The 17,520-nt window shown below is 36.3% G+C and overlaps 1 protein-coding gene across 4 annotated transcripts in view; it reads left to right on the top strand.

Annotated features, from left to right (window-relative positions):
- CSMD3 (CUB and Sushi multiple domains 3) overlaps window positions 1–17,520 on the top strand; it is a 743,929-nt gene that overhangs the window by 690,187 nt on the left and 36,222 nt on the right. For all 4 annotated transcript variants that reach the window (XM_086741185.1, XM_086741184.1, XM_086741183.1 and 1 more), the window contains 4 exons: window positions 4,522–4,704; window positions 6,341–6,517; window positions 11,701–11,880; window positions 15,690–15,863. In XM_086741185.1, coding sequence (XP_086597311.1) covers window positions 4,522–4,704; window positions 6,341–6,517; window positions 11,701–11,880; window positions 15,690–15,863 — 714 coding nt within the window. The remainder of the gene's footprint in view (window positions 1–4,521; window positions 4,705–6,340; window positions 6,518–11,700; window positions 11,881–15,689; window positions 15,864–17,520) is intronic.

Genomic DNA, 17,520 nt, shown 5'->3' with positions numbered 1-17,520 from the left:
TAATATAGAATGTTCAAATGACAAAAGGTACAGCATGCTTGTCCTTTTCGTATATGGAGAAGAATTATGAACAGAAAATGCTATGTCAGCAAACATAAGGTAACCAAATTTTGTCACATCATCCCTAAGACAGGTTCCTTTTTTTTACATGGCACTTTATGGTTCACATTCTAGAGCTAGAAGGAATTGTCATGTGCCATTGATGTCTATAGGCATTCAGAAACACAGTTTTAAATCATCATGCACATATCAGCTGGAATCAGAAATTTGCAGCAACTTAGAATTCCTCATAAGTGCAGCAATGGTTGTATACTTACTTAAGTGGTGTAAATACCATTATTTTCATTAAAATTAAATGCCAACTGAGTATTTATTACACATGTGGGTGAAGGATGGCTTGTAACTGTGAAAATCACTTACTTGGATCTCTGCATGAGGTAATAAAAATATGTTCTGTTATGATATCATTGATTCTATCACTGTCACTTCCTGATGTGATTACTCATTTAGAAAAATTATTTCGGTAACCATCAGTCAAAAGAGCTGGTGGTTAACCTCCCTAAGATTAAAAGAGTAATAATTCCCGGTAATAATTAGGCCTTAGGAAAGAACACATCATTTCATTTACAATAGGAATGTGTAATTTATACTTGGCATATATAAAGGCCTACTTTCATTTTTTCATTGTAAAGTTATTTTAGGCATAATGACAAGTAACTTGCTGAAAACTGAGCTGTTATTGTAAATATTTTTCAAGTATAGAATAATTAATAGGCTCTACCCCAACTTCTTCATAGTCTAGATAAAAAATGCTGGAAAATGTAATGGATTCCCAAAATAACAAAAAAAAAATCTTGATTAAGAAAATTTTTTAATTATTGTAAAAATATGTAGCAGACTATTTTAAAACTAGAACGATGTTAAGTCAGGTAAGTAGCTTGGACATGAAGTATTTTGGAAGCTTATAAAATTATTTTTCATAATATATTTTGGAACTATTTGTAATTTATTTTTAAACAGGGCTGCCGGGCTCCTGTACTGAGAAGAGCCTAAACTTCTGAGTCTGTGATTTTGAATGAGACAGTCAGTTAGCTCTTATACTTTCTTGAGTTAATTTGCTGTTTATGATAGCATTAAAATACATAGGACTATATACTTTTTGCACATACATGCTATAAAAGTTCACAATGTACTAGGCATTACTATATTAGTTTGTTTGCTTGTTCTCAAGTGAAAGGTGTCAGTTTAAGCTTGGTTAACTTAATTAATGATAAAATTGGCTCCTGAATAACTGAGAGTGGTTCATAATTAGCTGCTTCATCAAGAGGTTGGATAGGTAGTATGAGTTGCCAGATTTCTCCTCTTTTGCATTTCCAAGCAAAATTCTGCTCTTTTCTGTGACCCTCCAGATATGCCTTCAGAATGAGGCTCCATAGCTGCATTCTCTTTTCCACAAGCATATAGGAATTGTGCAGATCAGCTCCTATGAGGTGCTTACTTACATTATTTTTAAATAAGTTTGTGAGGAGGAAAGGAAGTATGTCCTATATGAAAGGAAATAAAAAGTAGAAAGCATGACCTAAAAAGCTACAGATTGGCACATGAACTACCTTCATAAGTGTCGTAGTTCAGCCCCGATCGGACCAGACTACGCAGTCTCTCTCTCACTCCCCCCACCTTCCGAGAGAACAGGGAGACAAAATATAAGGAAAAACGGCTCGAGGTTTGAGATAAGGACAGGGAGAAATCCTTAAAGTTACCGTCATGGGCAAAACATGGGGAAAACTATTCATTTATTACTACAAACAGCAAGAGAATGAGACCGAAAACAAGATAACCTCCCCCCACCCCTCCCTCTTCCCAAGCTTAACATTATCTCTACTACCTTCCCCTCCTGAGCGGCACAGGGGGGAAGAGGGAATGGGGGTTGCGGTCAGTTCATCATACGTTGTTTCACGCCGCTTCTTCATGGTCGGGGGAAGAACTCCTCACATTCCTCCCCTGCTCCAGCGTGGGGTCCCTCCCATGGGCCACAGTCCTTTGTGGAACTGCTCCGGCGTGGGTGATCCATTATCTCTACTACCTTCCCCTCCTGAGCGGCACAGGGGGGAAGAGGGAATGGGGGTTGCGGTCAGTTCATCATACGTTGTTTCACGCCGCTTCTTCATGGTCGGGGGAAGAACTCCTCACATTCCTCCCCTGCTCCAGCGTGGGGTCCCTCCCACGGGCCACAGTCCTTTGTGGAACTGCTCCGGCGTGGGTGATCTCTTCCACGGAGTTCAGTCTCTCCAGAACAGCTGTCCCAGCGGGCCCTCCACGGGCCACAGCTGCCTTCAGGCATCCACCTCCCCCAGTACGGGGTCCTTCACGGGCTCCAAGTGGATCTCTGCTCCTCCGTGGACCTCCATGGGCTGCAGGGGGACAACCTGCTCCACCATGGTCGTCACCACAGGCTGCAGGGGAATCTTGGCCAGGAGCCACATTACTCCTCCCTCTCCTTCTGAACTGACCTTGGCGTCTGCAGCCGTTCCTCACAACAGGCTGGTAGATGTCTCTCAGGATCCTTTTTACATCTCATTCACTTCTCATCTCCTCTCCACTTCTTGCAGCCGGGCTGGACTGAGTCGGGCCCAGTCGGCTGCCTGGCGAGAGGCCAGAGGGTGAGGCCTGCAAGGCCCATGAGGCCTGCGCCTCCCCCTCTGCGCCTCTGCCCCTGCTCAGCTTCTTCACATCTTCTCGTCTCTCTCTCCTGTTTTCCCCTACTTAAATACATTATCGCAGAGGCGTTATCACGGGACATTCTGCTACCAATTGGCTCGGCGTTGGCCAGCAGCGGGTCCGCCCTAGGCCCGGCCGAGTCCACTGAACAAAGGGGAGCGACTTCTAGCAGTTTCCTACAGAAGCTACCACCTTAGGCCCCCCCTCACTAACAAAACGAGAACAATAAGTGACCAAAATATGGTCAGCTTCTTGGATGTGTCAGGCTACAACAAGCATTTGCTCGTACACCATAATTCCCAAAGCAAAGTAAGCGAGTTCTACTTCTTTTCTCTATTCAGTTCTGTACACGCTTTTGTTAGTAAAATGATATGTCCAACCAGTCACTCCAGCAGGATAGTTTACACACATACAGTGCCAACAAAGGAAAGGGAAGATCTGTTTTTCTCTGCAACTCCAGGGTCCTAAGTTTCCATAGAGTCCGTAAATAGTGAGTTTGTCACTTTTTGTCTTCTGGGTACTTGGAGCAGACAATTTTTTTTACTTCTTTTGTGCAAGAACTTATCTTATGACTGCTATTTAAGCTTAGATAAATGCTAGAAAATTATATCTCTTCTACTAAAAACATTCTTTACATCATTTGTACAAATCTTTTACTATAATTCTCTCTAATGTGGAGTTGTAATATGATGTTCTTCCATAGCTGAATTAAAGCTTTCTAGCTGATTCTTCAAATATTTCTTCTTTACTTACATTAGTGTAACTAAATACAATATAATGCAGATATACTCTCAAAAAATATTATGATGTTTGAATTATTTTTTTTTTTGTGTAGAAAACTGTTCAGTTTGTTTGCAAGTTGTCACACAAAACTATAAGCTGAATATCCGTGGGTGGAAACTTGAAGAGTGCAGCTCCAAGAATTATAGAATTAAAATATTTTGTGTTGAAAATCATTAATACAATATACCCTCATCTCATATTACACAGAAGAGTAGCTTAAAGACCTTTAAAAATATAAAACAGTTCTTAACACTTGTTAAAAGACTTAAACAACTGACCTGTTGTGCAAATAGTGTTACTCAAAGCTTCCTAAAAGTTCTCAATATAAATGAAGATTTAGATGTATGACGTTAGATATTGTTTTATTATTATCACTATGTTGATTATTTTAACAGTGACATATAACAGATAGTAGAAAACATTAACCCTCTATCTTAGAATTTCCTTAAACATTTCTAGTTGAGGAAGATTTTAGCTATCAGGCAGTCTTGAAGTGAACTTTCAACATTTTTATAACTCAGGGAAAGGCTTCACGTCAGATGTACATAAAACTGTTGACTAGAGCTTTCATTCAACAGTAAAACTGTTACAACTCTGATGATACCATAAAAATGTGAAGTATTTTATGAACACTTGTTATAAGCAAACAAGAAAATTATCTTTCTAATCAGGATCTTTGTTTTCCTCCAAATTCCTTAATTTAAATAAGAAATGACCGAGGTTTTGCAGCTTTTTGTTTCCCTATTCTTGTTTTATGATTTTGTTACTAGAAGTTTAGCATAGTCTAAGAGGAATCTTGAGATAATTATAATTTCTGTTCCGTACTTATATAAGTAAAAAGAAATTATTTGAGAATCAAGTAATTTTGTAATTACAGGGATTCACTCCCATGGAGGTATATATTTATGTCTATAAAATATAAATATAAATTTATTTGTAAATACATAGAAACATATATTTTAAATGCAGTATCATAATAATATTTCATACTTATTATAATCTTTGTATTTCAAATTCTAGGGGATACAGCTGGTTCTTGTGGTGATCCAGGTATCCCAGGTCATGGGTCTAGAGAAGAAAACAATTTTAAAATTAAAAGCACGGTACATTTCAGCTGTGATATTGGATATATCCTCCATGGCTCAGAAGAAAGAACATGTATGGCAAATGGAAGTTGGACAGGAAGACAACCTGAGTGCAAAGGTAAATCACAGAAGATCCAGTAATTTTTTAAACTATCTTGTTAAAAATGCTAATCAGAAAACCAATTTTACGTTGCCAGTTTTGTGTGGTAAATCGTATAAAGTATATTTTGAACTGATGATTATATTTTTCTTGAGTAAGTTGTTACACCAGAGCAATGGCTTGGCATCACATGACAAGTTTGAAATCAGTTCCTGGCACCCATGAAGTCGCGTGTGTTCAAAGTTTAGAAAAAAAAAAAAAAGTATAATGAACTTTATATGTGTTATCCAGTACAAAAACAAAAAAGAAGAAGAAATAGATAAGGCTACTAGAACTCTTTTTTTTTTTTTTCTGAAAGATTTTTCCCTTTAAAAAGCTCACATCACCTGATCTTTAATTACAACCATTAGACATCTGAATTTCAGAGAAAAGAGCTGAGTTTTAGAAATATGTACATCTCAGAATCTTGTTACATACACCTATGTCATCAATTATTGCCTTAAAAAATTAATTACTAATACTGTGGACATTATTATTATTTTTCAATAGAAAAGGAAATGCTGAAACAAGTTTATTTGGAAAAAATAATTCTAGAAATTTCAAGCTAGATGTGTTATTGTAAAAGAAAGCTGTAACAGGATATTTATGGAGTATCATTTATTACCTTAATTATCTTGATTCAAAAATAGGAAGTAATTCCCAACAGATTCTTCTTCAAAGTAAACCTTCCTGAAAAACAGAAAATAATTTCAGAACCTGTACTCTTAGTATCCACTTTATCACTGTTGACTACATTACCTGTATGAAATAGTAATCTCATTTTAAAAACTTATTTCACAAGCTGGTTTTGCAATATCCTTTCTGCTGAACGATTGCCATCCTGACACAACATAAATATATATGTGTGTGTGTGTTTGTATGTTGGTATCTGAAGGGATATGCTTAGCCAAACTGAACTTTCTGCTGTTCTTCTTTGATTCTGTCTGTTACAGAAGTGAATTATCCCTTTTACATTTTAAGATATTTTGGTGTTATTTCTGCCCCTGAAAATCTCTTGAAATTATTAATTTGGTTCACAGATACATACATAGATGTCTGTAATGCATACTCAACTATATTGTTCTAGTTTAGGTCATATAAATTAGATGAATATATATAAAACCACGTAAGAAATACACATTTAAATTTCAAAGTTGGGCGTTGAAGAACTGGGAAACATCAGGCTTATGCTTGTCTCTGAAATAATAGTTTGATTCTATCTTGTGCTTTGAATTAGGTAGGAAATGTGCTTTGGTGATGTTATAAATACATACGTGCTATAGAGTCAAATTAAATCTACAGTAATAATTCCAGATCAGGCATTTTCTTGTAATAGGGAGTTTGTCTTTGCAGTTAAACTAGCTTTCCTTATTGCAGATTTAAATTTTAAATTTGTAGGCTGTGTATCTTTACATACAAAAGGTTAAAAACAAATAATTCATGCAAACCACTATCTACTGTACAGCATGACTTATCAGTAGGTAATGAAACTTACATTTTTTTAGGACAGCAGCACGGATTTCTACACTTCTCGCAGTAGGATCATCTTTAGACATTATTATTTCATAAATTATCCTTACGACATTTTGAAAATATTTAACATTTTGCTTTATAGCTGTGCAGTGTGGTAATCCGGGAACAACTGCTAATGGAAAAGTATTTCGAATTGATGGGACTACATTCTCTAATTCAGTAATTTATTCATGCATGGAAGGATACATACTTTCTGGATCATCTGTAAGACAATGCACTGCCAATGGAACATGGTCTGGATTATTGCCAAACTGCACAAGTAAGACATATCTTTAATGAAGAGTCTTTGTTTTCCTCTCCTCTGAAAGACAGTAAAGTAAAATACAGAAGTTGATTGCAAGTAAATCAAGCCTTCAGTTCTTTCTTGCACTACTTCATGCATAATTTTGTATATGAAATACTTTTTAAAAATACATTTCTATGAGAAAATGGATAATATTATTTTTTTTAAAAGACAGATGTGATATAGTACAATATGTAGACTGCTGTTACAGGTTAAGGGACTTGTATGGTTACATGAGCTACCTGCTTTAATTCTTTCCTAGTATATTTTTTTAATCTTGTTTATGTTTTGTGGTATGTCATATTCAGACATTATTCCTTTAATTGCATTTCTTAATCATGAAAACTTAACAGTATAATATTTGATGTTTGGGCAGAAAAAAAAACCAACCTTGAAATGAACTCTTGAGAATTCTTTTTGTAGTGACTGTGAGGTCAAAACTGTTGTCCTGCTCTCAGATAACATCTGTTTGGCCTGATCATTAAACTTATACTTGCTTTGGTTACTCAGCTAACAGAAGATATTTCAGCTTCTCTCACATTCATAATACACATTTTGCAACTGTATATTTTCAAACCCGTCTCTTCCTGCTTGATTACATGTCCTGGTTCATCTTTTAGCAACAATTACGAAAATTTTACATTTATGTGACACATGAGACTGCCTATCATTTTGAGGAAACATATCCTCATCAGAGGTATAGCAAACTGCTGCTTAAATTTTGAACTAGTATGTTCGTTTTCCTGGTGTTCACTACTTTATACACTTATAGCAACCCAGTAGAGGCCAAAAGTAAGATGATAAACAAAACTTCTCTTTCTGGTGTTATTTTTAAGTCCATCTTTAGTGGTAAGCATATGAACAACTGCTTTTGCAGTCACAAAACCTGTGAGAGAGCCCTGTGGTTTTGTTTATTTATTATTTTCCAAGTTATAATGAGAACCAGATTAATTGTACCAAGGATAAAGGTCTTTTGTGATGGTAGCTGCATCTATATTTTTTTTCTTGTATTATAGAATGACATTTGGCTGACGTATGTGCTAGAATAGTCTTCTCAAAAAACACTATGCAGGTAGAAACTTGGTAATTTTGCTTAAATCCTGGAAAAATGTCGTAACAGAGAATGTATCTTAATAAAACAAAGAAGGACATTGTGAAGATTATATGTAATAGAAAAAAATATTATTGATTTGATTAGTATAGAAGTATTTTAACTTTGTTACACAGTACGTTTATTGACATTCCTAATACACAGTTCTCTCCTTGTTATGATTACATATCTTAAAAGTATATCTCCTTAGGTGTTTTTTCTAGTCGTAATGTTATTTAGGGTTTTTTAGATATCCCCTGAAGTGGTCAAAATATGAAAATAATGGTTGAATGAAAATCTTACCAAAAAAGATATGAACTCTGAGAATCTCAACCTGACTCATTTCTGCCTTTTTTGGTCATTGCTGACTATTAACTAATTCCTAAAGGGAGGCATAACCACTACTAGGTGCTACAACTTGTGTCTGAGCTGAAACAGGTACTAGCAGCAGCTCTAAAATACCCAGAAATGGAGAGGCATTTTATAGTATCACAGAATGGCTGAGGTCAGAAGTCACCTCTGGAGATTACCTAGTCCAACTCATCTGCTCATGAAAACATTAGCTAGGACAGGTTACTCAGAGCTGTGTGCAATCTGTGTCCCTTTCTACGGAGCTTTAATTCTTTAGTTCTTTAATTATTTTGTTCCCTAGCACATCTAAATATAAAATAAAAATATATTAAATGTTGTCATATTTAACCTGCTATGTTCTCTTTTACGACAATATATCGATTTTAAATTGCTAACAGATAATTAACAAGTGTTAATGGACAATATTAGATAAATAGCTAGTTAGCAGACCAATGTTAAAGTGTCAGTAGCAGGAAAGGCTACAATCATTACAGTAACAGTAAAGGTGGAAGTAGCTGAAAGTTTTTATTAATGACCGAAAGAAAGAAATGGAATTGTAAGGGAGGTGACTGAAAAAGGTGAGAAAATTACTTTAGTGAGATTTAAATAAACAACAAAAATAGTTTTCCACAGTATAAAATAAATGAGTAGTTTGTGGAGCTACTTGATCATATGGAAGCAGTTGGAAGACAAGGACAGAGGGTGGAACGAAACCCTCACAATCCAGAAGGAAGCAGTTAATGACCTGCTACACCAGCTGGACATGTACAGGTCTATGGGGCCAGATAGGATCCACCCGAGAGTACTGAGTTAGCTGACAGAGGAGCTTGCCAAACCACTGTCCATCGTCTATCAGCAGTCCTGGTTAACAGGGGAGGTTCCAGATGACTGGAGCCTTGCCAATGTGATGCTTATCTACAAGAAGGGCCAAAAGGAGATTCCAGGGAACTACAGATCTATCAGCCTGACCTCAGTGCTGGGGAAGATTATGGAGTGGTTCATCTTGAGTGCGCTCACCATGCATGTGCAGGACAACCAGAGGATCAGGCCCAGCCAGCATGGGTTCATGAAGGGCAGGTCCTGCTTGACCAACCTGATCTCCTTCTACGACCAGGTGACCCGCCTCAGAGATGACAGGAAGGCTGTGGATGTTATCTACCTGGACTTTAGCAAAGCCTTTGATACTGTCTCCCACAGCAATTTTCTAGAGAAACTGGTGGCTCATGGCTTGGACAGGTGTACTCTGTGATGGGTTAAAAACTGGCTGGATGGTTGAGCCCAGAGAGTTATGGTGAATGGAGTTAAATCCAGTTGGCAGCCAGTCACAAGCGGTGTTCCCCAGGGCTCAGTACTGGGGCCAGTTCTGTTTAATATCTTTGTCAATGATCTGGATGAGGGGATTGAGTGCACCCTCAGTAAGTTTGCAGATGACACCAAACTGGGTGGGAGTGTCAATCTGCTTGAGGGTAGGAAGGCACTACAGAGGTATCTGGACAGGCTGGATTGATGAGCCAAGGTGAGTTGTATGAGGTTCAGCAGGGCCAAGTGTCGGGTCCTGAACCTGGGTCAAAACAGCCCTATGCAACACTACAGGCTTGGGGAAGAGTGGCTGGAAAGCTGCCTGGCAGAAAGGGGCCCAGGGGTGCTGCCTAACAGCCAGCTGAACATGAGTTAGCAGTGTGCCCAGGTGGCCAAGAAGGCCAACAGCATTCTGGCTTGTATCAGGAACAATGTGGCCAGCAGGAGTAGGGAAGTGATTGTGCCCCTGTACTCAACACTAGTGAGGCTGCACCTTGAATACTGTGTTCAGTTTTGGGTCCCTCGGTACAAGAAGGATGTCTCCAAGTTGCTGGAGCATGTCCAGAGAAGTGCAATGAAACTAGTGAAGAATATGGAACACAGGTCTTCTGAGGAGCAGCTGAGGGTACTGGGATTGTTTAGTCTGGAGAAGAGGAGGTTGAGGGGAGACCTTATTGCTCTTTACAACTACCTGAAAGGAGGTTGTAGGGAGGTGGGTGTTGGTCTCTTTTCCCAAGTAACTTGTGATAGGACGAGAGGAAATGGCCTCAGGTTGTGGCAGGGGAGGTTTATATTGGATATTAGGAAACACTGATTTACTGAAAGAGTGATCAGGCACTGGAACAGGCTGCCTAAGGAAGTGATAGAGTCACCATCCCTGGAGCTGTTCAAAGAATGTGTACATGTTGCACTCCAGGACATGATTTAGTAGGCATGGTGGTGTTGCGTTGACAGTAGTACTTAATGATCTTGGAGGTGTATTCCAACCTTAAGATTCTATGATTCTGTGATATATGATGTATGATGTTTGCATGTTCTTAAATGCGTAATGCAATGTTTTGAAATTTTCTTCATACAGGAAAATCTAAAGAGGTGAAACAAAGATTAGGGAAAAAAAAAGAATATGTTGTAATCCAGTCAAAACAATAGTATACCTGTAAAAATAGTAAGGATTTTTTTAGTTGAATTTGCAACATTAAGAATAGTAAATGTAACATGTCAAATAAAGAAAGGTAGAATTTGAATATATTTGAATATACTCATGTAACTATAATAAACAGTTCTGTCTTTCACAGCTGTATATTTATTTTTAAGAATGACAAAGAAAAATCTATATCTTTTTAAGTTTTTAGGAAAAAAAAATAAAATTACTGTGTTACTAGGTAAAATAGTAAATAGAACTGATCTCCAATTTTCTTTATCACTACACTAGCTTCCTTTAGACTAACCTTGATAACTCTGTGGTATGTTTTATAGCCCTTTCTGTATCCTAGGCAGCAATTGTGTGTGAGGTTTGTTTTTTTTTTTTTTTAAGATTTGATGCATGAAACTGCTCACTCGGACTATGAACAACTATAGAGCAGGCATGCTGTGTACCTCGGTTTCTCAGTTCTCCTATTGCTTGGTTCAAAGGACCTAGTTCAGAATACACTACAAACTTATCCATTTTAACATTTTTCTCAAATTATAATGTTGATCATTATTGAAAATTATAAAGAATCATAATTAGTTATTAACTCTTTATGAATATTTAATCTCATTAAGAGATTAAATTATGTCCTGACACTAGAAGACACAAGAGGTTTTACAACCATTCCCAGTCACTAAAGTACTGTAGGCCTAATTTTGTCATAAGCCATGGCCTGTGTCTGGGAATTGATCCGAACATTCTCATCTGAACATTCTAATCTCTTTATGTACATAGTAATCATGTGAGTGTTTACAAAGTGGGAGTTTTTCAGAGACGTATATCTTAAATTTTCCAAACTGTGTTTCATTTCAGGATGTACCCATGGAAAAATAAACTAAACAGTAGATATCTACTTCTTTAATAATGAAGTTCTGAACTGATTTGAGGGTATTAAAGGGTGATAGTAATATATGGATTATTTCTTGCTTTCTAAAAATTTTGTAATCTTGAAACTTTACTGATCAAAATCGTACAGTCCATTACTTCCACTGTTGAACAGATGTATTGATGTTCTCCAAATGTAACTCTTATACAGTTCCACATGTTGTGTCTGGCAACTAATTCAGATGACACGTGTTTGTCTTCTCTTGATGGAAATAAGATTTATGATACTTTTTCCTTTTCCTTTTTTCCCCAGTAAATTCCTAGTTTTTCCCTATGACTTTCCCCTCACATATAAATTAATCACATTTAGGTTTTAAAAACTGTTCCTCAACTGTTTACTTGCAGTTATCAGTTGTGGAGATCCAGGAGTCCCAGCCAATGGCATGAGATACGGTGATGATTATGTGGTTGGACAAAATGTTACTTATATGTGCCAACCTGGTTATACAATGGAATCAAATAGCTCTTTAATTCGCACCTGTACTAGCAATGGCACATGGAGTGGAGTAATCCCAACATGCAAAGGTACAACATGTATTTTGATTGTCAACTATTTCTTCTATGGCATTTACATCCACTGTTTATTGTAATGATTCAGCCAAAAATTTCAATAGAAATCAAAACTTACTGTGAGTATGAATACACTGAATTGATTTTTTTTTTTTGGCTATGAGAGTGGTGACTTCATCCTTTACTTCTTTTCCCTTTTATTTTTCATACCAGCACATTATGTTGAACAGCTTTTTGTAGCTTTATAGAACATGTTATTACTTTATGGCTAAACTGAATAAGCTAGTATGAAATGATGGTTTAGATTTGTTTGTTTGTTTGTTAAGGTTAACATGTCATACCGAAAATGACCGTATGTATGTCCCTATAAGCATGTGATATACACCTTTGGGAAAAGTCAGCATATTTACGACTGAAATTTGGCAAAGGCAAATTGTTCTGGGTTATGCTATCCATAATGCTAAGATTTTTCTCTGATCCCTCCTTCATTAGACATGCACCTTTGAGCATCGCTGTGCTATACTGACACACTCAGAAAAAAAGACTAAATCCTTCTAGGAAATTTCCTAATAAACATTTTTCTGCTTCATGTTGTTTTCTCTACTGTGGAAACTGAAAGGAGTAATCTCAAGATCTTCCTTTTCTCTCTTTTACTAATTACATTCCTTAATTTTCTGTTTTACTGGCATTTTTTAATGCTCTCTATTGAGATTTAAACAGAAAAAAATCTGAATGTTATGAAAGATCGCCTTATCTGTGTCATCAAAAAAATTTTCTCTGAGAAACTTACTTACTAAACTCTAAAGCCTCTTCTCTCTAGAGTAATTTTTCTCCCTCTTCTTGATATCACAGCTGTAGGAAGCGGCATTACCATTTCGGTGTTTTCTTTCTGGGTTCATCCTAAGAATGTCTGATCTCTAATCTTTGAAAACTTAGTCAACTAAGTTTGTATTTACTTTTTTCTGATCCATCTTCCTTCAGTTGTGTTTTCAGGAAGTACAGTTACATACTTGGTCAAGAGTTCTGATGTTCCTCCCCTGAATTCATTCATCAAAAGAGAGCAAATAATTTCAGATCTTCACGCCATTTGCAATTATTTTCCTTGCTGGGTACAATTCTTGTATTATCTTACCAAGTCCAATTTAATTCTAATTCACCTTTGATAATGTCAGTTTTTAAAGTTGTTTTCCTAACATATTCTTGAGGATGTCAGACGTGAAGATCCTCTTAACGATTCACTTTTTTTTTTTTCTCTTTATTGTGCTTGTAGCCAGCCTCAGATTGAATTACAAAACTGATTTTAAGAACGTAAGAATGATCATACTGGTCATACTGACCGAGAGTCTTTCTGTCTCTAAGAATGGCTGTAAGTGAACAGCTAGAAGATCGTAAGACAGAACTAGTATCTATGATATAATCCCCCAGCCCCAAGTTCTTAAGGACTACAGGGCACCTAACTAGGAGCAGGATGTCTAACTCTGATTTGATTCAAACAGAACCATACAAAGAAAGAGTTAGATTGTCAATTTTGCCTTTGAGGTTTAGAGGCTTTCTGGTTTTAGGACACATATATTTATGACTTGTATAAAGATTAAATAATAATCACATGCAGAAACTCTAGAGTTCTTAGAATTTTGTCCTACACCACACAGGTTTGTGTGACTGCACTAGGTAAGTTAATAACCTCCATTTCTTTGACTATGTAATTAAAAGAAATATATAATATACAGTAGTGTGTTTGAAATTTATAACAGTTAGTTCTTACTGTCAAGAGGAAGTGCCAGGATCCTCTGGTACCATTTAGTTAAAACAATTGGAAAATGAACTGGGCAGAAAACGGATGCCTAGTTGTCACAGTGCCATTGGAATAGGAGATATAAATAATTATCTGGCTTTGCCTCATTGGAAAAGGGTGCATGTTCATCTGAGACTAAATATTCAACTATTCAAGCACTGTGTTTTCTTCAGACTTGCATTTGTAATATACATTCAGCTCTTAAACTGAGAAATGTTGCTTTACATATTTCTGGTTAAAACTCTGACTAAAATGTTTAGAGAGGTATGCTACCTGTCTCTGTTGCTGGGTGTTTTGTTTTGGTTTTTTTTTTTTTTCACCCCCAAATTCTGATATTACATCTGTTTTCATACTACTTCTTCTCTCTTCTTTCCTAAATATTGACCAGTATTTCTTCCTTTATTATCTTTTAACTTTCTCAGAAGTTAAAAGATACAGATCTTTTTAAAAGGACTAGTCATTAAGTTCTTGGAGAATGCAGACAAACTTTTGCTGCTTGGAGTACTTATTTTGACTTGCTTTTATTAAAGCACCATTAAAGTGTGGCAAAACCTATCATGTCCTTTTTTGGGGCTGTATGGTTGGTGTTTTTTTTCACACGATGAACCAGAGGAAGAGAAACAGAAAGTATAAAAAATAAGGCCTTAAAATTTAGATTTGATTTACTGGTTGACAAAATATTATTTGATAATGGTACTACTTTAATCTAGTATTCTCAAACAGCCATGAATGATGCTCCAGAGCATCTTTGTGGTGTAAATAGTAGAGATTCTCTCACTGAAGTGTTTAATAAGAATGGAGAAATGGTATGTGGTTAACCTTCTGCAGATCACATTCAAATATGCAGTACTCGTGATCTAGTGCCTCTGACTTCTTTCGAGCTTGCAAGATGACAGGTCTCTAAACATAAGTTTAAAGGTTATGAGTGCAGCTTTTCATTTCCTCCGTTCTTGTGACCTGTGTGTTCTCTGCTTTATTTTTAGTCACTTCTCATTTACCCCTACTGTCTCTGCTAAAGTAAATCATACTGGTTTAATTTGCTTTCTTTGTCTTTTGATAGCACAGTTTCTTCCAATTTTTCTTTTTTATCCCTTTTCTCTTTCTCATTCATTCTAGTAACTTTTGCCTAAATGTCCCCCTTTCTCTTATTGATTCAGGTTTTTTTTTTTTTCATTGAATTTATTTTATACCCTTTTTCCTTCAGTTCTCAATTAGCAATTGTCTGTTACTACCCCATTATCCAGCAAATTGCACTTTTATCTTCATCACTACTGTTGTCTCTGTTTATTTCTACTGGCCTCCTGTGGTGTTTTTCAGTCCTCTTTCCTACAACTGAGTAGAAGATGCTTTTACTTTTTCCTAGGAGGCCTCGAAATTAGAAACTATGTTGAAATACTTCTTGTTATCCTTCTTAGATGTAGCAGCACTGTCAGTTTCAAGAGGTTGCAAATCCTTAAATTTTCACCCTGTAGCTAGAAGCAATGCTTTTTGTTGAGGAGCTATTCATGAAGCAAATATAAACCGAACTGTGGTACTTAGAAATAGACTTTCAGGTCATATTTTGGAGCAGTCATCCTGGAATTTCATCTCTGGGCATTAATATCTTTCAAAAGCCTAAGCTGGTTAACAGGAAGAAAGTATTTGACTATTATAATGGTAACTAAATATAATTGTACTCTATCTTGTCTAAACAGACAAAAAAATAATTTTGTAGTATACTACCAGACATATCTTAAACATTGCACACTTCATAGTCTTCGAACTGATTTTTAGGTAGTCTTCTGTTTGATTAGACAGAGCATTGTGTTTTATTTAAGACAGTTCTCCAGTCAGCCACTGTCTCCTAAATGGAGGAAACCAGAAGTACTAACTTCAGGAAGTGTGACAAGAATACAGTGAGGAAGATAGCATGTCCTGACTGTATTGTCCTCTAAAAAAGGTGACATTAACACATATGGTTCTTCTAGTAATTGTGTACACTGGGAATATTTACAGTAACTGAGCCTAATTTTTTTAAATATTATTGCAGCTGTTACCTGCCCAACTCCTCCGCAGATCTCTAACGGAAGATTGGAAGGAACAAACCTGGACTGGGGATTTAGCATTAGCTATGTCTGCTCTTCAGGATATGAACTCTCCTTTCCCGCTGTTTTGACTTGCGTTGGGAATGGAACGTGGAGTGGTGAAGTACCTCAGTGCTTGCGTATGTATTCACTTTATGGTCTTGTATCTCTTTATTCAACTATAATGTTTTTTATCACTTCAAAGTTTTGTTTTTTTTTTTTTTTAATCCCCAGCAGTGGCTTACTCCATTTCAAATCTGGGACAAATACAGTCCTTCTATATTTTCCAAAATTGTAACATAATTTGTAGATTGAGGAAGACATAGGAATACCTGTAAATCCTTTGTGAGCATATAGGGAGCCTTAAAAACAAACATAAAAAAAATAATGCACTCAATATGTACCAAATGATCCAAGGCAAAACAAGATTACAAGGTGCTGTCTTGTTTTCAGATCCAGTTACACACAGAATAGGGGAATTTTCATTATAATCTCTTTTATTTGCTTATTACTCATGCTAAACTTTGTCTGATGTCACAGAGAGTTTTTTCTGTCATTAATGTTGACTAGGTCCCAGGGTAATTCCTTGACAATTGTCTGTTTTTCCCCCTAGACTAAATTGGGTTATATGTTTTATGCAGTACCTTTTGTTAACCTGAAAATTATAAAATTGATGGAGTTTTATATTGCTACAAATTTAATTACAATAACAATTGTGGCTTTTTCTTTAGATTGGTGTCATTCCACTCATTATGTAAAAAAATCTTTTTAAAGAATTGACTGTGATGCTTCTGAGAGATATTCAATTAATTGCACTGAAGAATGAGGTTCTGCAGTTATTTATAGAATAGCTATACCACTGAAACTTTGTAATGTTCTTGAGCAAAGAGTCTAACTGCAAGAGGATAATTTCATCTTCATGGCTTTACAGTTTCTGAAGTTTAATTCTAGCTTGCCAAGTAGCTTAGCTTGCCAGGTAGCTTGCTAAATGTTGAAAAAATGCAACTCCACGTTCTTTTACAATTTTTTGCATTCATTATCTCTCCCTTTCAAAACTTATCTGTTTTGGCTATATTGTGCTGCTATGAAAGTGTGTCATATAGATGATCTTCTCTTTTCATTTTTCCTAATGATATTCTCATGTCATCAACAGTTGCTTAGAGGTGCTGAAACTATATATGTCAGAGCTGGAATGTGGTGAAAGGCATTGTTTCTGAAAGAAAAAATAATTATTGGTTGTTCAAGTTCTCTACATGGAGCTCTTCTAGAGTCCACTATATTACAAACATCGAAGACCTTGAAAAATTATTTTTGTAATTTGTTCTTGATTGAAATATTGTGTCCTTACATTCATTTTTTGCATACCACAAGCTATTTGACATCTTCAAGGTTGGAATACTGAGTATTTCAACATGCTCTGAAAAATGGGCTCCACCTTTAAACTTTTTAAAAGGTATAGTTAGCACAGAATGCAGCTGCCTGGGAATTAAAGGCTATATCATGCAGAGATTACATTAACTGAATGTTGTTGATGTGCAATGGTTACCCATTGGCTTACAAGAGAAATCAGTTGGCAGTCAGTGCTTGTCAAAGAGCTTAAACTAGCTGCCATCTGGCAGAAAAGAGAGGGAGCTAGTGAAAGTCATTCTCAGTGAACAATCTTTAAGCAGTTCTTGACATCAGAAATTTAGTTCCCAGCTTGGTTCCGTAGAGCCTGTAGCTGAAGATATGCAAGGTGTAGTTATAACGTGGAATAATTATTCAGAATGGAATATAGTAATGTCTTTGAGTATTTGT

Source organism: Chlamydotis macqueenii, chromosome 2 (assembly GCF_036417535.1).
Source record: "Chlamydotis macqueenii isolate bChlMac1 chromosome 2, bChlMac1.mat, whole genome shotgun sequence".
In the NCBI taxonomy this organism is placed as follows: domain Eukaryota; kingdom Metazoa; phylum Chordata; class Aves; order Otidiformes; family Otididae; genus Chlamydotis; species Chlamydotis macqueenii.
This window is presented reverse-complemented; position numbering and strand designations above follow the sequence as displayed.